Source organism: Harmonia axyridis, chromosome 2 (genome assembly GCF_914767665.1).
Source record: "Harmonia axyridis chromosome 2, icHarAxyr1.1, whole genome shotgun sequence".
Classification (NCBI taxonomy): Eukaryota; Metazoa; Arthropoda; class Insecta; order Coleoptera; family Coccinellidae; genus Harmonia; species Harmonia axyridis.
The window spans coordinates 51,819,069-51,842,406 of NC_059502.1; the positions used below are offsets into that span (position 1 = coordinate 51,819,069).

Sequence of the window (23,338 nt, forward strand, 5' to 3'; positions counted from 1 at the left end):
GCTCGTGCCACAATCGATTTATTGAAAGACACGTTTGGTGACCGCCTAATTTCACGTTTTGGACCTGTGAATTGGCCTCCAAGATCTTGTGATTTAACACCGCTAGACTACTTTCTGTGGGGCTATGTAAAGTCATTGGTCTATGCGGATAAGCCACAAACCCTTGACCATTTGGAAGACAACATTCGCCGTGTTATTGCCGATATACGGCCACAAATGTTGGAAAAAGTCATCGAAAATTGGACGTCCAGATTGGAGTACATCCGAGCCAGCCGTGGCGGTCATATGCCAGAAATCATATTTAAAATGTAATGCCACAAGATTATCCTTGCGGATAAATAAAATTCATGTCAATCGAATAATCCATCGTTGTTTTATTGCAATTTAAAGTTCTATAGCTCTAAAAAAAACACCCTTTGATTCCATAAGACTAGGAAAACTTTCCTGGTGGATAAAAAACATTAAAAATGTCAACTCACCGCCATTGGTGCAAGGCGTGTTCGACGTGCTGTTCCCCTGGGAGAGTATAATCTGCGATTCCAGCTCGCTCAGTTCGTTCTTCAGCTCGGTCAACTTGCAGTTCGAGTTCTTGACGATGGTGGCCACGTGGTTGAGGGATTTCCTGTCGGTCGCGACGCCCCTGAGCTTCTCCGCGCCCTCTTTGATCTTGAGCTCTTTCCTGATCTCCCTCCGTATGATCTCCTTGAGTTCCTCCAGCTTGTAAGGGAGCTGGCAGTCGGATAGATTTTCAGTCTGGACGCCATACTTGTGGGAGAGTTCGTAGAGGACGGGATGCTTAATGTAGTCGCCCTGCAAAAAAAAAATTAATTTTTTAGTAATTCGACTAAAAACAATTTTTATTTATTGTTGAGAATCGACCTTCCTAAATCATTGCTCTTTTCTATGAGGTTCCCTCATATACCCGAAGATAGTTGAACCTTCGTACAATTATCTTATTAAAGAATCTTTTCATCCGAAAAAAATGAAGATATTCTGCCCATATGGCAATATATGTTGCAATGTAGATGTTAACTTAGGGAATTGATAAGTCAGTCTAGCCCCTCTGAAGGGATTTATTTATGAAACGATTTTCAGATCCTGTCGATGAAGTCAACGGCAATGCCTCTACTCAATATGCCCCCAAGACTATAAAAAGCATTTGAATTGAGTTGTTCATCTCAACGAAGATAAACAACAAAAACATCGAATATACAGTTAACTCCAAAAATCAGTTTTTGAGCACTTAGAACTAAAACACCATGTAAGGAAGAGACGTTTTGGAAACACTTTTAGGGTGAAAAAAATTATTGGTCTCCGATTCGATCCCAAAATGCATTTCAGACGATTGGGAATCAGTAAGCCAGCGGATCTACCTTGTTGATGAGTCTCAATAGCCGGAAGATCTACTTAGGCCACAGATCTACCTTGCGAACAGATCTATCTGACCGAGCAATCTTTCCATAAAATCTGTATTATTAAAATTTACTTTTATTCGTTTAAATAAAACAGAAAAAAAATTCAAGATTTCCAAGAGAATGACTTTAATATTCAATCGTAAAGAGATTCAAGATAGGACAAATTCAGGTTTGGAATATTTTAACTTTTCGTTGTTATCTTGTTAACCATGATATTATTGCAGAGAACAAGCAGCTAGTACAAAAGATGATATGTCATTCGAAAGCACACTAAAGGAGATATTTTTGCTGAATAGAAAGCATGTCCATAATTATTCATGGATAAAACCATTGGAGAAATATGACTGATTTTGATACTTCTTGTAGCAAATTTAATACCGTTTTCAGATATGCGGTCAAATTTTATGCAACTACAAGGATAACTGAAATGTAACGCTGTGGAATAACTTAAAATATTTCGTGAAATCAAGAAATGTTAAATTGAAAAAAATCCATCAACATTTCCACCATGTGACAGCAGATCAGACCCAATTGAAATTTTTGGGGTATACAGGGTGATTTATTAGCTCACCGAAAAACTTTTTCATGGTCGAAATGTTGATGATCCTGTCCAAAAGTAAAATCCCCTTCAGAAGTGAAACATTATTTCAAAAATTAATTTCAATTCATTCTTCATTATGAAAGACATTCCAACGCTTTCCTAACCCAGTAGTTCTGAGGTGATTCCTTGTCGAAAAATAGGGTGGGTTTTTTATACCATCTTTACTTTTTGAGCAGCCACTGCTTAGAACCAACGGGATTACAAAAGGACAACCACTAAATTTGAAGATTTTTAAATTGAAAAAAATCCATCAACATTTCCACCATGTGTTTTATGACATTTTTGTTGCAAATAATTTGTATGATCTCCTCTTGAAGTTTGATCCTTTCAAAAGAAGACACCCTGTATAGAATAACCATTTCATGCTTCGTGCAGAGTTTCGTGTGGATATCATAAGCAGAACCATAGAAAATTAGAACATCGAAAAACAAAAACCTAATATTTCAGTGACAACAGATCAGACCCAGTTTAAATTTTGGGGTATACAGGGTGATTTATTAGCTCATCGAAAAACTTTCTCATGGTCGAAATGATTAGGGTTATTCTTCAATTTAACATTTAGTGATTTCAAGAAATATTTCAAGTTTTTGCACAAGATCAGTTACACTACGCAAAAAAATTGACGCACATTCTGAAAATCTCAATTTTAATGAAAGTTAACTCTACATTGACTTTATAACTTATGATTTATGTTCTCTCGGGAAGGTTTTGAACGAAACAAGACACATTAAATGGAAGAAAAATTCAGGATTTCACCGAATCTTATGTGAAAGAAGAGAAATAAACAATTTTCAAAATACTGGAATGCTGATAAGTGATTTGATACTTGGTATTTCCACCCCTTGCGTTAATTACAGCTCGGCAACGACGCGACGGTTCATACTCAAAATGAGTGATCTTGAAATGTTGTGATCTAATCCTTCCCAGATTTCTCTGAGTTGGATTCCTAAGTCATTAAGAGTAGCTGGATGATTTTCTGAACTTCTCAGCCTTCTATTGAGGTTGTCCCAAACCTGCTCAATCGGATTGAGATCTGGACTTCTTGCTGGCCATTCCATTCGAGAGACTTCAACCTCTTCAAGGTACTCCTGAACGATGCGCGCACGATGGGGTCTGGCATTATCGTCCATAAAAATGAAATTTTCACCAATGTATGGGGCAAATGGCACTACATGCTCTTCAAGAATGTTCCTTATATACCTATCAGCATTCATAACTCCGTTATCAACGACCACTAGGTCTGTGCGAGCAGTCAAAGATATTCCACCCCATACCATAATCGATCCTCCCCCGAAACCAGTAGTATTCAGGAAATTGCACTGAGCATATCTTTCATGTGGACGTCTGTATACAAGGGAACGTCGATCACAATGGTAGAGGCAGAATCTAGACTCATCTGTGAAGAGAACTCTTTCCCAATCAGCCTCTTCCCAATGGATATGCTCTCTCGCAAAATCCAAACGCGCCCTTCGATGGGCTGGGGTGAGAGCTCGGCCTCTTGCCGCGACACGAGGTCTTAAATCATATTCTCTGAGGCGATTTCTTATTGTCTGAGTGCTAATTTGCACCCCATGAGTTTGCTCAAGCTGATTTTGAATGAGTCGAGCGGTTGCAAACCGTTGTCTCAACGAAGAAACTCTCAAGTAACGTTCTTGAATGGCAGTTGTTACCCGTAGTCTACCCTATCTTGGTCTTCGGACATTCATACCTGTCTCCCTGAATCTGGACACACTTGTATGGGAAACTCCAAACCTTTCTGCAATTCTTGTGTATGTCCACCCTTCTTCTCGCAAAACTACCGCTTGGGCACATTTCTCTTGGGTCAAATTGCGTGTTTCGCGTTGCATAGCGGTCGAGTGTAGAAAATCAAACGAAAGAAAAACTATTGATCACTAGAATTGATCGAGAACAACTGATTTCAGAATGAAGCCAATACATTCAAAATCTGATAATCTCATCTTTTTTTATTCCTGCTGGGAAAAAACATCTGTATTGAAGAAAAAAATTGAAAGTGGATAACATATGCATGCATAATTCTGATAAAAATAATTATCATTGAGAACACCTTCAGTTGTAGAATAAATTTGAGATTTTCCATAATGTGCGTTATTTTTTTTGCGCAGTGTATATTTCAGTTATCCTTGTAGCCACATAAAATTTGACCACATATCTGAAAACACAAAGAAATTCAATGATACTTTCTGTTTCATTCATATTCATAAATAAGTGTCAATTCAAGACTTTTTAATAGCCCATATAGTGTCTATTTATATTATATTTTATAGCATTCTAAGAATGGTCGCCTGTATTCATAAAAAAAATCACAGATGCTTACGAAGAAGAACTTATGGTACTCTGTAACGAATTCTTTCTAATCCATAAAATAAAATCGATTTCTTCTCTGAAGATAGATTCCTTCGACGACCTGCAGCAAACCGTTTGAAACTCACTAGGTGCCTATTAATCATCTTTCATCGTTGAGTGGTCGATAAATAATGTATTCCCATCGTTCGTAAAATTTTTTTTTGGGGAATTCGTTGGTGGGTGTACCGCGTGGGATACAGACTTGGCTCGACTCGTCAGAAACAATTCTGTAAATAAACGAGGTAGAACTTATCCGACGACACGTTGTGAAAAATCAAGTGTTGCTTTAAGATTTTCTTATTCGATCGAAATAATAAACAACAGTTGACAGAACAAAAATACTCGATAGTTATCACTAGAGTCTGGATTTTATTCAACATATAAGCCCGAAATAGACTAGGAAAATGCTTCAAATCTGTTTGAAAATTGTCAAAATATGCATTAAGGGCAGTAAAAATACATATATTTCTGTGGTTTCGGGTGTAAACGTCATCAAAACATTTGATGGATTCGGTCCCTACTTGGCAAAAATTCATTACAAAAATAAAACACTTTCACTTAGAATTTCGATCAAATTTCTATTTCGATATAATGCTTGGACCTTGCAATTATCGTAAGTAATTGCACAAGTGCATCAAAATTACCACCTTCGGTGTCGGGCTCTTTCTCCAAAAATGAAAATTAACTCATGCAGTTTTTATGACAACACGCTGTCATCCAAAATTATCGGTAATTTTGATGCACGAGTGTAATTCGGGGGAATATTCCCCAAATAAACTGTTACATCACTTGTCAAACTGATTTAGAATGGAATTGCCATGGATTCGAACTGTGTAAGATGCATAGAAACTATGCATCTATCTATGAACAGAACAATTATCGCAGTGCTGTTTCGCTTCCTACAATGCAATTATCGCTGTAATTTTCGATAATTGTTCTCCATATACATGGAATTTTTGACAGGAGGGAAATATTCGTAGGTAATTGCACAAGTGCATCAAAATTACCGATAATTTTGCATGACAGCGTGTTGTCATAAAAACTGCATGAGTTCATTTTCATTTTTGGAGAAAGAGCCCGACACCGAAGGTGGAGGGCTCTTTCTCCAAAAATGAAAATGACCGAATGCAGTTTTTCAAAGAAAACACGCTGGAATGCGAAATTATCCGGTCATTTTGATGCACGAGTGTAATTCGGGGGAATATTCCCCAAATAAACTGTTACATCACTTGTCAAACTGATTTAGAATGGAATTGCCATGGATTCGAACTGTGTAAGATGCATAGAAACTATGCATCTATCTATGAACAGAACAATTATCGCAGTGCTGTTTCGCTTCCTACAATGCAATTATCGCTGTAATTTTCGATAACTGTTCTCCATATACATAGAATTTTTGACAGGAGGGAAATATTCGCTGTAATTTTCGATAATTGTTCTCCATATACATAGAATTTTTGACATGAGGGAAATATTCATTTATATGTCCTCCGCGTGATCTCTCACAGGACTCGATCAGATCCTTGTGAGATATTTCAACCGGCATACATTTCAAGCATATCTCATCAATAACTTGACGGATGTTGGTTTTCAGATGGTCAATAGTCTAAGCATTATTGCAGACTAAATTGAACTCAATACATCGGCTTATTATGGATGTTATGGTCTCTCAGCAGTTACATGATGATTTTCACAACCCCATATGAGAATAGGTTGTACGCATTTCATGATCAGCTGACTTTAATTCTTGTGACAACTGAACCTCATAAGATGCTCACTAATGCCCGCCACTTACGAGGCATTTTCTCGAGCATCTGGAAGCCAGGCACCCAAGAGATTACAGTCGGGCAGTCAAGTTCGTTCTCTGATTTACATTCGTGCGGCCGTATCCCGTGCTGCCCGACTGTAAAATGATCCGAACGCTCGACCATGGGTGCCTCGTGAGTGCCTTTAGCGTGCCGTGAGAGAGGCCCAAATGTTGTGAACGCCAAGGAATGGATAGTTTCGGATCTTATTCTACACTGAAAATTTCATCAATATTGATCAAGCCATACCAAAGTTATGAACAGAAGAAAAATCGGTCGAGTCGGACAAATTACCCTGTATACTCTCAATAAAGGCTCCCAACCATAAACCAAATATTGTTTCGAATCTGCCTTGAGTAGTGTAAACTTCTCCTAAAATCTGACGGTTTCCTCCGGAATCACCCTGTATAATTTTTTGAGCAGCCCCAGCTTAGAACCAGCGGGGTCGGAAAAAGCCAATGCTAAAATTTGTTCCGCAAAAAAAATTTTTCCATATTAATATTACACCATTTGCTGTCTGAAAAATGTCGTGAAATCAACAGTCAAAAGTTGTGAGCGTCTCAACTCTTTGGACACATTAATCAATGCGTAAACCAGTCATAAATATCACAGAAAATGTTTGAACCGAAAAAATAAAAAATACTAACATTCGAGCAGGTTTATCAGTTCTTACAGTAGCCCCGGGATTATGAATATTAGATAGTTAAGTTAATACCAAAATTTTATTTGTATCGGTGCAATTGTTTATTTGTTGAAGTTCTCACATAAACTTTATTATTGTTATTATTATATCGGTGCAAATTGAGAATTTGAATTGTTTTCAGGTTTCGCTGATTTTTAGGTGTAGAGCTGGAGCTTGCCGTGTTTTAATTAAATATCAATGATATAAGAGATTTGGGGTAATAAATTTTGATCGCGATTAAAAATACCAAAAACAAACTTGTGGCTGAAATTTTATTTGTAAAATATGAAGATATTAGTATGATTTTGGAAAATTGGGACACCCCATCCTAAAATCTTTGTTCCATATATCAACGAAAAATGTACGCATCGACCAGTAAGCAATAATGAGTTTGTTATGTTTCTACGAAAAATAGTAGCTTTCTTAAAACTGGAAAATGCTAGGCTTTATTAGAAGATTCTTGAGCAATAGCCGACGTATCAATAGGACGTGGAGGTTGGAAATCCTCCAGTGTGTGTGACCAAAGGATATGTTGAATCCACAGGAAAAATAAAAAATATCCGACAAAATATTTGATCATCGGAAATATCGAATCTTTAGTTTTGCTCTACAAAAAAGACTCAAATATGACATGCGATACCAACATCAACGTAAAAAGTAGTTAATTATCATGCAAATTTGATAATTGTCCTTCATAAAGTAGTTCGATCTTTCTCCTTTAATACCCTCCAGGATTTTCGTGAATATTCAATCCCGCTACCGAATGACATAACTTGTCAATTAAATCCCGGAACGGCGAAAAAAGTTTCAAATTCCAATAAAAATGAAAACTCAATTGAACCAGCGTTGTTAGCAGATTTGGACAAATAAAACACCTCTCACCTTCATTAACCTACGTGCATAACTCATATTTGATGCGTTTTATCTCGAAAGAAACACTTGTTGATATCTGAACACGTTATAATCGAATGATAAACGGCGGCTTCTTTAATCAACCCTATTTCGGCGAATGCGCATAAATGATCAGGCAGGCAAAACTTCACCGAGGCGTCGTTACTTCCAAGAATGAATATATGTAGCGCTCTTGAAAATCAATCTGCCAATATCTGGGATTTTTCGAAAAGAAAAATCCAGACACCTGAATGCATGAAAAATGATTACCGATTAATTTCAAATGTAAGTATTGTTTTTCGTAGACCTTCATGCCCTTAATAAGAAAAACTGATCAGAAGATTCTGGTCAACGCTGGTTCCCAAGTTATAAAATTTTCAAAGTATACGTAGTGATCAAAGCTATAAATAAAACATTCTCTTTATTTTTCGCTACTTTGTAGCTGAAAGGGCTCTTGTTTATTGATCGCTGAGGTTTTCAACTTTTTAGGGGTATTTATCGTCCTTACTTATGATGTGCATGACTTGGCAGAGAACGTATCTGCTTAGCTATTTTGATCTTAGAATGTTTCATTTTCATTATTCGTTTATTATCTCGCCATCAGCATTTCTGAATGACACACTATCCAACAAGTATCTCTGCTCGGATGTGAGTTTCAGTCAGTATCGTTGGCTACAAAGTTGAAAGAATAACTTAGTTCCTTTTTCATAATTTATTATTGTCATCAGCTTAAAAGTATTGCACAGTTTTCCGTGAGTTGGCATTTTGAACATTCCTCAGCAAAGCTTCAGTTGATGAACTCAACCAACAAATTGTGAACTCAACAACTTGTTGAATCAACATCTTGGCATCTATCAGATCAGTTTGGTTTCTTTTTTATTTTGGCGAGACGTTCTCAAGCTCTTTCAAAGGATTACGGTATTTAGTCCCTAGATCGCTGATGGACTCTTCAGTTAGGCAATTCAGCGATCTCTGCCTAAGAAACCCTGTCACACCATGGTGGAGAGGTGACTCTGTTGCAACGCGGCGAACCCCATAAACACGCTGGGGCCGAAGTAGAGTCATGTAATTCATAAGTAAAGACGAATAATACCCCTAAAAAAATTACCCGCTAACCATTTTTCATACATTCAGGTGCCTGGTCCTGTCTTGAAAAAATAACATGGATACGAATTTGAACAAGCAACTGCTTCACGTCAATCCTTTTTTATTTCAAAGTAATTGAAGGTAACATAAAAATTAAATCGACAAAGGACCCCGCACGTTTAGTAGGGAAAATGGCTTTCCGTGAATTTGGCTGAATTTTTGATATGTTGTAGTTCTTGATGAACTGATCAGAAAAGTCCTCAGTCATGAAGCTCAAAAATGGACAGTTTTCGAGATATGGAGCTTTGAAAATGGATTTTTTGCAATTTTCGGGGTTTTTGCTCATCAATCAGGGAGCTCTCATTTCTGGTTTTTATGGAATTTGGATGTTCGGCGGCCAGAACTCGACTGAGAAATAATCTTCCTTGGTTATATTAGGCACCGCCATCGATAATTTTTTATACACTGCTCCACATTGGCTATGAAATGAGATACAAAATCCAAGATCTTCCATACATCTTTGCATGCCACAAGATGACGCCAGAATAATTCACATGACCGAGAAACGACATATTGTGAGATTTTTTTAAGATTTTTTTAATAACTGAATCCTCATATATCTGATGTCCAATAATATCAAATATGTTAGCCGAAATGTTCATAACCAGGCATCGCGAGCTGTAATGGGGGGAAATGGGAAAATCATTATCATATATCCTCAGGGATAACAATTGTGATCAATATTGATGTCATTTACATATGATATGTGATTTGTTTCTCACAAATCTCGATAATCTGACAATGGGGTACCAAGACATTTTCCTCAGAATGTCTCGAAATTGATGATAGCATCTCACAGACAAACGAATCCGTGAAAATGTCTGCAGTTTTGATACAATATAGTACTATCCTGGTAGAATATAGAAATCCAAATGTTGGAAGCAAACTATGAAAGGAACTTCCGATATTAACCCACGAATTCTTGAAAATATTTTTTTTTTCTATGAACTTTTTGAACTTCACACATACGAATGAATACTATCTAATAATATGATCTTTGGCAAAATGAATGAGTAGATCAATCAAAAACAATATAATAATGAGAGAAACATTCATAATAATAATAACAATAATGATAATAAACAAAAAACTTTTAAAATTATATTAGCAATCGCAAGAATTCATTTAGAATATTATGAATTGAATCGGGGGCAAAATTAATGAAAGGCTTGATTTTTCTTCTTATTTTTGAGATGATTTGTGATTGTGTTACGTCCGTTGATATAGTTTTATGTTATCAAATCATTAATTTTGCCCCCGATTCGATCCATAATATTCTAAATGATTTCTTGCGATTGCTAATATAATTTTAAAAGTTTTTTATTTATTATCATTATTGTTATTATTATTATGAATGTTACTCTCATTATTATATTGTTTTTGATTGATCTACTCATTCATTTTGCCAACGATCATATTATTAGATAGTATTCATTTGTATGTGTGAAGTTCAAAAAGTTCATAGAAAAAAAAAATATTTTCAAGAATTCGTGGGTTAATATCGGAAGTTCCATTCATAGTTTGCTTCCAACACTTGGACTTCTATATTCTACCCGTATAGTACTATATTGCATCAAAACTGCAGAGATTTTCACGGATTCGTTTGTCTGTGAGATGCTATCATCAATTTCGAGACATTCTGAGGAAAATGTCTTGGTACCCCATTGTCAGATTATCGAGATTTGTGAGAAACAAATCACATATCATATGTAAATGACATCAATAGTGATCACAATTGTTATCCCTGAGGATATATGATAATGATTTTCCCATTTCCCCCCATTACAGCTCGCGATGCCTGGTTATGAACATTTCGGCTAACATATTTGATATTATTGGACATCAGATATATGAGGATTCAGTTTAAGAAAAATCTTAAAAAAATTTCACAATATGTCGTTTCTCGGTCATGTGAATTATTCTGGCGTCATCTTGTGGCATGCAAAGATGTATGGAAGATCTTGGATTTTGTATCTCATTTCATAGCCAATGTGGAGCAGTGTATAAAAAATTATCGATGGCGGTGCCTAATATAACCAAGGAAGATTATTTCTCAGTCGGGTTCTGGCCGCCGAACATCCAAATTCCATAAAAACCAGAAATGAGAGCTCCCTGATTGATGAGCAAAAACCCCGAAAATTGCAAAAAATCCATTTTCAAAGCTCCATATCTCGAAAACTGTCCATTTTTGAGCTTTATGGCTGAGGACTTTTCTGATCAGTTCATCAAGAACTACAACATATCAAAAATTCAGCCAAATTCACGGAAAGCCATTTTCCCTACTAAACGTGCGGGGTCCTTTGTATGATAGTGTTACCGGCATAATACAGTCTGTACCAAGGAAAATTTGACTCACCCCCCAAAACTCAGAAACGAGAATTTTCAAAGATTTTAAAAAGGGAAGAGATGTCGAGTTTTAGTTCAACAGTTATTTATGTTCTGTGCAAAAACCAGTTAAAATTTTCAAAATCGGTTCACTAATCACGAAATAATGTTATATTGAACTTAGGGTCAAACGGTAATGTGAACAGTCAGTTGAACCGCCCAAACTCAAGGACTCAACAATCCCCAAAAAAAATTTAATTAGTAGGAGCAGGGCCGGCGTTAGGGGTGAAACAGTGAAGCGACTGTTTCAGGCGCCTCTATTCGAGGGGCGGCAATTCGGCTCAGTTTTCGGCCGCCTGTTCATATTTTTGAAGAAATATAGTCTTGATTCTTGAAAACAACATGAGGTTGGTCAGCTCCGCTGCATTTATGAACATTCTCTGCAATAAAAACCTCCAAACCGTCTTCATTAAGCCGCATGTTCAATAAATTACACATGGCAACCCAACAAATATAAGCAGCATTGCCTAATACCCTAATTGAAAGAGGTATGAAATGTATTTCACAAAGACGAAAAGCAACACTATCTTCGTTTTCGAATTATGTGGAAGTTTTTTACACATTCAACATATGGAAAATTCTTACTACGATTTTGCATTCGAAACTAGTTACTGTTAAATGCCAAATGTATTCAGCGAAACACATGTTTTCAATCTCATTTAGTTTTCGAAGCTAGTATCTTGTATTGTGATAGGTAATCTTTCATCTATCGTACGCTGTGTCTTGTGAATGTGAAAATCAGATCTATTACTTACGCATTGTTAATGGGCGTCGAAAAAATAGAATGTTCGGTGCTGGTGTTCATAAAGGAGGTTATGTTGTTATTGATACTTTTTCAGCAGGGGCGCAAAATATTCTTTGCTTCAGGCGCCAAAATTATTCGCGCCGGCCCTGAGTAGGAAATGTTGGATGTGGTTCAGTTTAACTAAGATGCTTATAGAACTAAAACACATCTACCACCTCCTCCCTATTAAAAAATAAAAAAAATTGGGGTTGTTTTGTTGCCACCCTCAGGTGGTTTTTTCGAAATAACGTCGTCTAAGGTATTTTTTATCCCTAATACAGAACTTGAAAATTATTTTAAGATTCTTCAAAATACTTAGGTTCTTGAGTTCGTGTGGTTGAATTGTCTATTCAACATCATCTTTCGACGGCAAGTTCAATATTACATTATTTCGTAAATGGTGAACCGATTTAGAAAATTATAACTGGGTCGTGAACAGAACATAAATAACTTTCAAACCAACCAACACTCGACATCTCTTCTCATTTTAAAATCTTTGAAAATTATACGTTTCCGAGTTCAGGAGGGTGGGGGGTCAAATTTTCGTTGGGACCCCCTGTATATCAGGTGAGTCCATGATAAACGGTATTCACGTCAACCGACAGCTAATTCACAAGTAGACATTGAATATCTGTATTATTAGAAATACTGTTCATTAACCAGATAACAATATCTTGAATTTCCAGAATGTCAGTATAAACCTAACATAGAGAATAACGATTCCGTTGCATAGAACATGTACACTCGAAACTCACTTGATGAATAAAAGACGCGCATTTAAAGAACGAAGTTATTGTTCATTGTTTCGCCCTTCAATTCAGAATGGGTTCCTCGATGACGTACTTCGTCGGGGTGCTAGAGAAGCACGACATTTCCGCTCGATCTATTTATCTATTATGGTAAATAATAATAGTACATGTCTTCCCGAGCCGTGTGCGAATGTAATCTATTTCAATAGTTCATTTATTTATACCTCCTACGCGTCTCGAGGAATCGAGAACCGGAGCTTACGTTAAGCCACATCTACGCATGTAACAAAGCGTGTCTGTTCGTAAATTTATGGAAAAATTATCGTATGAGATACGAAAAGAGTAATAGAAGATTGAATGGCATGTTTTAGATTTTTGTCGGGCTTTCTGTAAACGATTATTTCCCTCATCTTAATTTCCACCAATAATAAGAATAATAATAAGCAGAATTGAGAGGACTACACTTCCAAGAAATAAAGGAGGCAGGGGTCTGACGGACTTGATGGAACTTGCTAATGGGCAGATAGAAAGCCAACAGGAATACTAGCAAGTAGATCAGACGTCTAAAAATACTGTGTGAAGCAAACGAATCAACACCTTTACGACTTCATAAGGAGCAATTTTCATACAACAACCAGACAAATCAAGAAAAACTGCAAAGATGGGGAGAAAAGCCCCTGCATGGAAGACATTTCAACGAGGTGAACAAGGACCATGTCGACATTGAAACGTCGAACTATTGGCTCGCATCAGGTGCGATGTATCCAGAAACAGAAGGTTTTCTTTCAGCCGAAAAAAAAGCACAATTCTTGAGAATAATACGATAAACTAAAAACAAAATTATATTTTGTTGAAAATATCAGGGAAAAAAGAGGAAAGATATACATAATACGAATGCAAAAAAAAAAAAATTATTGATGACGCACTCAACTTATTCACCCTGAAATTGCAATAATATTTTTTTTAGTTTCGTTTCAAAAACATCTCTGTAACCTAAAGGAACTGAGTTATAAACAGTGACTGCGTTGTAAGTGAAACTTCGACTCGAAACGGAATCTTGGCAAATCCAGAGTATGAGAATCACAAACGCTCAATTTTGAATTACAAAATAAATGATTTATATATGGACAAACTGTATGACAGCATCTGAAGCATTTTTTTAGAGTTTATCCGCGGAAAAACCGCCACCAAAATTTACAATACATTTGAAAACAAGTAAATATGGTCTCATGAAATAGTCTTGTCAAATACCATTCGGGCATTCAATTTTTCCTGTTGAAAAAATTAAAAGTACACAATGCAGAGTAATATTTTTTTCAACCAGAATTTTTCGTTCAGGAGCAAAAATCAGAGTCGGAGAAAAAGATTTTTGTTACAACAACTCATGCTTCTTATCGAATTTTTACGATAAAAGTGAAAAAATTATCGTCATTTGAAATAATTCGTTTTCAACATAAAATCATAGCTTCGATAGTTTTCGATTTATGAATTTTCAAATATACAGGGTATTCCACCATTGGAGGTACAAACGAAAATAACAGATTTCTTGGATCCTTTTAAGAAAAAAAGTCCCATCAATATGGAACCGCAAACACTTTGTTTTCGAGATACAGGGTGTTAAAGTTCAATATTTTAGTTAGTTTTTTCTCCTAACACCTTCAATTCAAAACTTAAATCTGGCATAGATATTCTAATTTGAAGTTTTCATCATTTTGATCGCAAATCTACAGGGTGATTTTTTCTGGAACAGTGACCGTTCCTTCCATCCAGAACTTTTTTTTAAGGACCACTGATATTTTAGAAAAATGTAAGAAAAGGCTTTGGTCCAGTACTACACTTTTTGGTTTCTTATATTTTCATTTTATTTTTATTTATTTATTTTTATATCTGCTACCGATTTCGAGAGAAAAATTCAAACAACTCTCTCCTCTACTCTAATCCAAATTTCATATTATGAACATACAGTAAATTAGCTGTTATGAATAAATTAATTATAAATGTTGATACTTATTTACCCAATCTCTAGTGAAGATTAATAAAGATTCGATAAACTGGTGTAGCCAATGAGAGGAAGACGACAATATACTTGGGATGGGGCAATAATGAGAGAAATACAGGAGAGGAAAGAACCTAAAAGAAGCGAAAGAGTTAGCGACTAACCGGGCAGAATAGAAAAAATTCATTAGATCATAGTTTAAGTTTTATTTATTGTAGTGTAATTTTTTTTCTCTATTTCAGTATTGTAATGAGTTCATTACAGTTCTAAAAACAGTGCTTTAATAAACTCATTACAGCATCGTTTTCAGTTAAATTTTTCGTTTTGTGGTTGACATACAATCTTATCAAATTTCAACAAACATCAATAATTGTCAATATAATTTGGATATAGTGAAATGATTTGCAACATTATTCGCAATTTTTCTTAATTCTGGTAGTGTTAAATTGATTTCGTCAGGCATATAAATTATTTCAAAATTCGAAACGTAAGATTCATAACCAAATTCCGTAATCTGTCAATGTTCGTAACAGTCACACCTTCTGCCAAGATACAATACAAATGTCACTAGGATTTAAATTAAAATCTAAATTTCATTGAATTACGACAATATTCCACAAAACATGACCGAAATAGAGAAAATATCGTCTAATACTCGTTGCAGAAGGCAATTCCAACACTCATGCGTTCGATAACGAGCGACGAAGGAGCGCATTCGTCTTGGAATAGGAGCCCATTCTGCAACTTGTTTTAGAATATACTATTAAAATCCAAACACTGAAACGTAAAATGGATGTAGATTATATATATATATATATATATATATTATTTTCATAAATTCTAAACAAGTAATAATAATAAATATTTAAATTTTGAAGGATACTGTACTCAAAGGGATTTCTAATATTTTTTTAGTTCTTCAGTGGCGTAGTTTTTTGGGGTATCGTCTCTTCAGTCTTCTCTAACGTCTACGGCAATGACTATTTAAAGTCATTTCCTGTTTTCCCCGCTTTCCTTCACAAACCCTCTAGAACGTAATGTTCTCGAGTAAAATGCCTTCAATTTCATCAATAATCCGACAATTGATAATCGACGAGTCAAAATTCGGCGAAACACAAGAGCATCACTTAGGACGGATGAAAGTAGCCGTCCCAGATTTCCGTTCGAATGCTCTTCTGCGACCATTACGTAACGATCGATCAACCCGTCCCCAGTCAATCAAATTAAAAATAGAATTATCTTCGCGCTCGAGTAAATCGACAATTCGTATCGGAAATTCTTGAACGCTTCGGAAGGCAGAACGGAATGACTTCATCAACAATTTAAGAGGAGTGCCGATATGCAATTACTAATTACAAGATTGTTTGCAACCAGCTTGAAATAAGTATTCATTTAATACGGATCGGATGTAGGGTGTTTTTCTGTTTCTTCGATTGCGTTTTTCTACGACTGATTTCCGAAATTCCATGATGAATCTTGCCCATGAGACTCTAAAGACTAATTTCTAGGGGTGGTTTGGCTTATTTGGCAACAAAACTCCTACCCAGGTTTTTACAAATTTAATAAAATTAAAATATACAATGATCGATCCTTTTCACTCTAAACAAATAATAAAATAGAAACTTAACTTAAAACGATTTTGAATGAGTTACTCTGCTTCTAGGATGGAACGTCTTCTGTAAATTATCTTCAGCCTTCTGAACACCAGTTCTTAACAGGAAGCTAAAGTATTCCAATCCTCATCCAACGAAGTTGATGTGATAATGCCAGGTATTACGCAGGTATTCTTTCAGATTCAGGAACTAAAGTGGTCTAACATACGTACTATCCCAAATTCTGTATCTCAAGGAAGATTTCTGTTGTTCCAATTCCACGGGAGGTTTTCTTTGTTCCAATCTCACGGAATGTGCGAGAATCCCGACACAATTCTCGCCGATAAATCAGATTCCGAGTCTCAAATTAAATTAATAATGACTGAAATCTAAATCTTAGGTACGTATTCTTGCTGAAGTCTCAATAATCATTGAAAATTTTTCAGAAGATTCTCTCTAGACCCGCGCATCTGCGTTCCGACCGTTGGTACACTATATAATACGATTAATTAACAAATTACCGCGTCTTCAAAAATTCCAGTAGCGTAAGATAGAATGAAGCGTGCAAAATCGTTGCAAATCTTTCAAATTTCGTTCTTGATGTTGGTTTTGTTTTTCATTTCAATTAGTGGACCAAACGGACGTTTTGTTCTTGAAAATTTGGATCTCATCAACACTACGGGCTACAGCAGCATTATTCTCATTTGTTCTTGAGCAACACACGCTTTTTCTATTCTTCACATCACTAACTTGTCCCAACAGCGCAAGTTTTTCCACCAGTTTCACTATTGCCGGCCGAGAATGTACTTCACGAAAATCCAAAAGCGCATTGATTTTGCGAACTGAATTTTAACAATTTCAGTTCATTGTTGAAGCGTGTATCGATCCATTTTAAGAAATGGCGTAGTTTTTACTTATCAATGTGAAAAGATAGCAGCTTCAAAAGTGTTCGCCACCCAGATAGCGGCCTATTCAAAATGAAATATCTTTGGTAGGTAGTAATAAAACACACTATTTTTTAAATTTTTTTTTTCTACTTCTTCTTCTTTATCTGACATTATCAATTCGAACGTACTATGGAAGCTTCCATTACAAAAAAAATGAAATACATATCTTATTGGAAAACCCTTGACCGTTTAGTTTACTCATTGTTCGATATTTCTCGTGGATATTTCCCATGTTTACGTTATTTAGTTATTCGGTACAGCCGACAAATTCAGCAGATCAAAGATAATAAAAATCGGCCCAGCCATTCTCCAGTCATAAATGGTGTAATTAACCACTCGATCATCGAACAGATCGATTTATCATTTCGTTCGAATTTTGAGCAGACAAGGTACGACCCACTGAAGACGAACGCATCCTTAACCATGCCTGTCCGACCGTTAACACGGTATGTCTCGAACGGAAACGCCTAGAAGCTTGTGATTTTCATAGTAGGTTCGAATCTCGTAGGTATGACGCGTTTCAGTTCGTTAATGGAAAAAATTCTAGGGGTTGTTTTCGTGATAATGTCAAAACAACACAATTGATCGAAAGTAAATATTGTATAGCTGTGAACAAACAACTTCAGGCTTCATGCAAATTTTCATGTTGTCGTGCCACCAGAACCATGTAAAATTCATACTGAATATAAAAAAATGACCGATATATCCATATCAACAGATCGAACAAGGTTCAAATTTAGTTTATTTAGGTAAAATAATCCCTAGAATGTTCACACCGATTTCAAGAGGAGCGTTTCATCATAACCCATCGCCAAGATAAGATAACCGACAACAATGACATCATAAACATGATGTCACTAATGTGATTAATTAATCACATCTCATAAAATACACACATTCAGTTATATGATCCTCGATAGAATATAGAATGAACAGGAGCTCAAAATCTCCTAGTCAGTGTTCTTCTTTATTTTTCTTGTTTAATAACCAGGGTGTGTTCTGCATGCGTAATGACAGTATGGCTGAACCAAAAATAACGTACTGCGAATGTGATTTTTTTAGAGCGAAGGATAAGGAAGAATAGTGCATCGACGCCCATTGGCAACTAGAAAAAACAAACGAAAACTCTTGAATACATAATAGTTATTTATGTAACAAGGGCATTAAGCAGATGTTCATGCTTGGAGGGCGATGGCATGCAAACCCGAGAGCATCAACATCTCTTAATACAAACAGTTGTGTCATATCCTTTAATTACTACATCCTCAAATTTGAGAACTCAATTTCATTTCATCTTAGTGAACGTATTAGGTGTAGTGAAAAATCCTTTATTTTTCCAATAGATGGTTCTAGTTAACTGTATCTCGCTTCGTATAGTTTCCACTAGATGGCGTTAGAAAGATGAGGTTTCGTACTACAAAAACTTCTCTGAAAGTTTTGTGATTAGTCGACTCAGTTAAGTTTGAGCGCGCGTAAAAAAATGGACACTAGTAAAGAGAAAATACGCTATATTTCACAGTTTTTCTTCGATAAAGGCGAAAATGCAAGCCAGGCGGCTGAAAATGTAAAAAAATGGTTATGATCCTGATATTGTAACAACCAATCACGCGCAATTTTGTTTTCGTCGATTCCGTTTCGGTAATTTTGATGTCAAAGATGCACCACGCACTGGAAGGCCAATTGTCAAAAATGTCGATAAAATCATGGACAATGTCGAGTTCGACCATCATGTGAGCACTGTTTCGATTGCTGAAGAGCTAAAGATTGCACAAGAAACGGTTTGGAATCATTTACACAAGGCTGGTCTTGAGAAAAAGCTCTATTTATGGGTACCACACGAATTAACATGAAAAACCTCATGGACCGAATTTCTATCTATGAATCGCTGCCGAATCGCTCCAATATCAACCCATTTTTTAAGCGGTTGGTGAGTTAGTGGACCACTAACTACAACGTCAAGCAAAAACGGTCGTGGTCGAAACGCGGTGAGCCGGCGGAAACGGTGTCCAAGCTAGGATTGACGGTCAGGGAGGCTGTATGTTTGGTGGGATTGGCAGGGAATTATTTGCTATAAGCTGCTCCCCTACGGCACAACTGTTAACTTGGAACTGTACTGTCAACAATTGCTTTGGTTAATAGGAATTGTGTTCCATCAGGACAACGCCAGGCCAAACACATCGATATTCGATAGTGACTAGCCAGAAGCTCCGGTAGCTTAGTTGGGAGGTTCTTATGCATCCACCTTATAGTACAGACCTCGCACGAAGTGATTACCATATGTACCTGCTGTTAAAAACTTCGCTTCAACAGAGGCTTGTGAAAATCGACTGTCTCAATTTTTTGTCAATAGATACGAGGGTTTCTATGAGAGAGGCATAATGATATTACCTTCAAAATGGCAACAAGTTATCGAACAAAACGACGCGTATTTGACTTAAATCAGATTATTCTAACTATGATAATTAATGCTTTATTTTTCATGCAAAAATAAAGAATTTCTTTTTATTACACTTTATATATTCATTTTATATAAGACGCATTATCGTTGCTATGGAGAAACTATCAAACTTCAAATGTAGACATGAGGAAATGGCAAAAGAGACTGTAAAAAACTTATTGCCAATAAGGTAACGAAACTACTATGACAAGGGTACAAACATTTTGTGAAGTGGATGGCAAACAAATTTGTGGATGGTATTATGAATCTGTGCTGCTCGGTTAATTTACCGATCTCTCTGAAATATTTTCTCCGAGTTCTTTATGGTCCAAATATTCAATATTAAAGATTTTCATGGTGAATAAGAATATTAACATTAGTAATTACTATAAGTTAGCCGAATAATTGAAGCGAGGATCGAAAGGATATCTACCAAAATTGTCCGAATTTCTGGCTAGAGGAGATATTCTGAAATTTATTCATGAGGCACCGAATCAGTTATTATTAATGTACAGAGTTGCATTAATGTTCTGTGTATTTGGTGGACGCCGAAGGCAAGAACTTAGGTATACTCGCATAGAAGATCTTATGATTTAACACCTTCAAATATTTATCTTTGGGACGACGTGAAAGATAACAATGCTCCACAATCAATTCAAAATTTGATGTTTTTTAAATGAGACACCCTATATTTTTCTACGCAGTTCTTTAGCCACAGATTGGTCGAATAGCATCCCGTTACCAGTTGTCCAAAAATGTCAGGCGTTTCAAGATATGGATTTCTTCGACTTCATTCTTGGAATTGGAAAAAGAAACAAATTTTGGAGATATGCCAGACAAAGTCTGAAAGTAAATATCCAAACCTTATAATTGGATTATTATTTTCAATAATAATCCTTTGGTATCGGTTAAAATTTTTTATTACTAATTCGATTGTCCTAGCCTGTAAATTTCTGTTTACGTATCGAATGAAAAATCCGAAAGTCGTATCAAAAAATATGTCGGAAAAATTTGAAATGAAATTAGCTAAAATATCAGTTGTTATACTGAAGGGGTTTTCCAAAAAGAGCTGTCATTTTGATATTAAAGAAAACGAGTATATTTTAAGAGAAATTAATGAATGTTTATTTCAATGTAGAGGAAGATTTGTCAATAACGATGGAAAACGATATCGACCAAATAGAAATTTACATCTACTCTTTCATTCTGTAATTTTCCTTTGGAATATTCTACTAGTTCCCCATAGGCTTTATTGCGTATGCTGAACTTTTCATTCTCCATCGACAGGTTGTCTGCCTAAATATTTCGATGAAACCTATCAAAAATTCTTTCATTTTGCACAAGAATTTGGTTCCGACGGTATCTGATAAATTGCAGCTGTCTGTGATCATCTGAAATCCGACCCGGATACTCAATAAAACAACCTCTCGAGTGGCAGGTTTCGACGGCAGCAAGGGATGGCAGACTAGCTACCATTTCGACGCAAGTTATTTGGCTTCCAAACGCTCGAAAAAACGCCTCGTGAGTGGCGGGCATTAGGATGCTCTCAGTGAGCATCGAATTTGGGACACCCTGTACCCAATGTTGACATTATTGATGACTATGTATCAAGATGAAAATAACAAACTGGTTTCTGAATATTTGTTTCGTATCGGTCAAAGGTGGGACGAACTGCAGCCGAAATATTTCCTACGATTTGTAGGTCTCTACACGCAATATTTGACATCGCAGCTTCCGTTCGCCTCGTATAACGCCACATCCGCCAATTACGAATAGAAATCACGGCCGCATCCACATCGAACGAATCCCACAGCCGACTAGAGCAAAAAATGATCTACTATAGCAACACGTTCACTCACCATGTCACAGATCCTACCGTACCATCATCGTCTTCTGGAGCGTAGGTAGTATATTCTTAATAACGCTTATCTGCTCCTCTAATTGAAAACAATTGAACTGTTACTTTCGCACGCGTTTACTTCGGAGGGTCCGAATATTCTTCATCTCGGCGGAATCGAAAGTTTGCTCGCTTTCGGCGAACGCAAGATGAGAGGCGCGATAATTAAAAGTTTCGTTTTTGTACTTTATATTGAAACACGCGTGGGATATATCCGTTGTTCGACTCATCGTTAAAACTTTTTTTATTTCGTTCAATTAACGTCGGTGTGAGCCGGTCGTACTTTTCAACATTCTATTGTTCGGCAGCAACATCGTGCTGCGTTTAGAATCGGCATTAGAATTCTGGGCACCGTCTCGCGACAATCAATCAAAAAATCGCAGTATTTTTTATAAACTATGGTTTATTATTTTGCACTATCTCCTGGAATAATCAAAAAAATCAAAACAAAGAAAAAAATAGTGTAAAGCCAGGGCTTTACATTCGCCTATTACATACTTGGAGATCATTAACGCTATCCTCTATTAGGTTTGATCACAGAAATTTTCGACACACAATAATTAGACTCAATTGGAGTAAATACTTGTAACAGTATTGGTTATCCCAAATTCTTTATCTAGTGAGGGGATCTCTGAATCTTTTGTAGCTAGAAAAAATGAATGGCACATTTTCGAGCTCAATTTTTGAGAGAATTGATTTGGTGAAAACCGCAACCTTATTAATTCAACTGTTTTCAAGTTATAAGAGAAAATTGGATAATCATGTTAACTGAAAAGTTCTTATAACTTCTTTTTTACTGGTGCTAAAGGGTGTTTTTTTTTAGAGCTATAGAACTTTAAATTGCAATAAAACGACGATGGATTATTCGATTGACATGAATTTTATTTATCCGCAAGATAATATTGTGGCATTACATTTAAATATGATTTCTGGCATAGGACCGCCACGGCTGGCTCGTATGCAGTACAATCTGGACGTCAATTTTCGATGACTTTTTCCAACATTTGTGGCCGTATATCGGTAATAACACGGCGAATGTTGTCTTCCAAATGGTCAAGGGTTTGTGGCTTATCCGCATAGACCAATGACTTTACATAGCCCCACAGAAAGTAGTCTAGCGGTGTTAAATCACAAGATCTTGGAGGCCAATTCACAGGTCCAAAACGTGAAATTAGGTGGTCACCAAACGTGTCTTTCAATAAATCGATTGTGGCACGAGCTGTGTGACATGTTGCGCCGTCTTGTTGGAACCACAGCTCCTGGACATCATGGTTGTTCAATTCAGGAATGAAAAAGTTAGTAATCATGGCTCTATACCGATCAGCATTGACTGGAACGTTCTGGCCATCATCGTTTTTGAAGAAGTACGGACCAATGATTCTACCAGCCCATAAAGCGCATCAAACAGTCAGTTTTTATAGATGTAACGGTGTTTCGACATACACTTGAGGATTAGCTTCACTCCAAATGCGGCAGTTTTGTTTGTTGACGTAGCCATTGAACCAGAAGTGCGCTTCATCGCTAAACAAAATAAAATGGACGTAGTGCGCGATACGTATTCCGCCCAGAACCATTATTTTCGAAATAAAATTGCACTATTTGCAAGCGTTGTTCAGGCGTGAGTCTATTCATGATGAATTGCCGAAC

General features: G+C 36.3%; 1 protein-coding gene across 4 annotated transcripts in view; it reads right to left on the reverse strand.

Annotated features, from left to right (window-relative positions):
- Positions 1-23,338, reverse strand: part of LOC123672267 (serine/threonine-protein kinase N) — an 86,997-nt gene that overhangs the window by 36,580 nt on the left and 27,079 nt on the right. For all 4 annotated transcript variants that reach the window (XM_045606302.1, XM_045606301.1, XM_045606303.1 and 1 more), the window contains exon 2: positions 480-810. In XM_045606302.1, the coding sequence (XP_045462258.1) occupies positions 480-810 (331 nt within the window). The remainder of the gene's footprint in view (positions 1-479; positions 811-23,338) is intronic.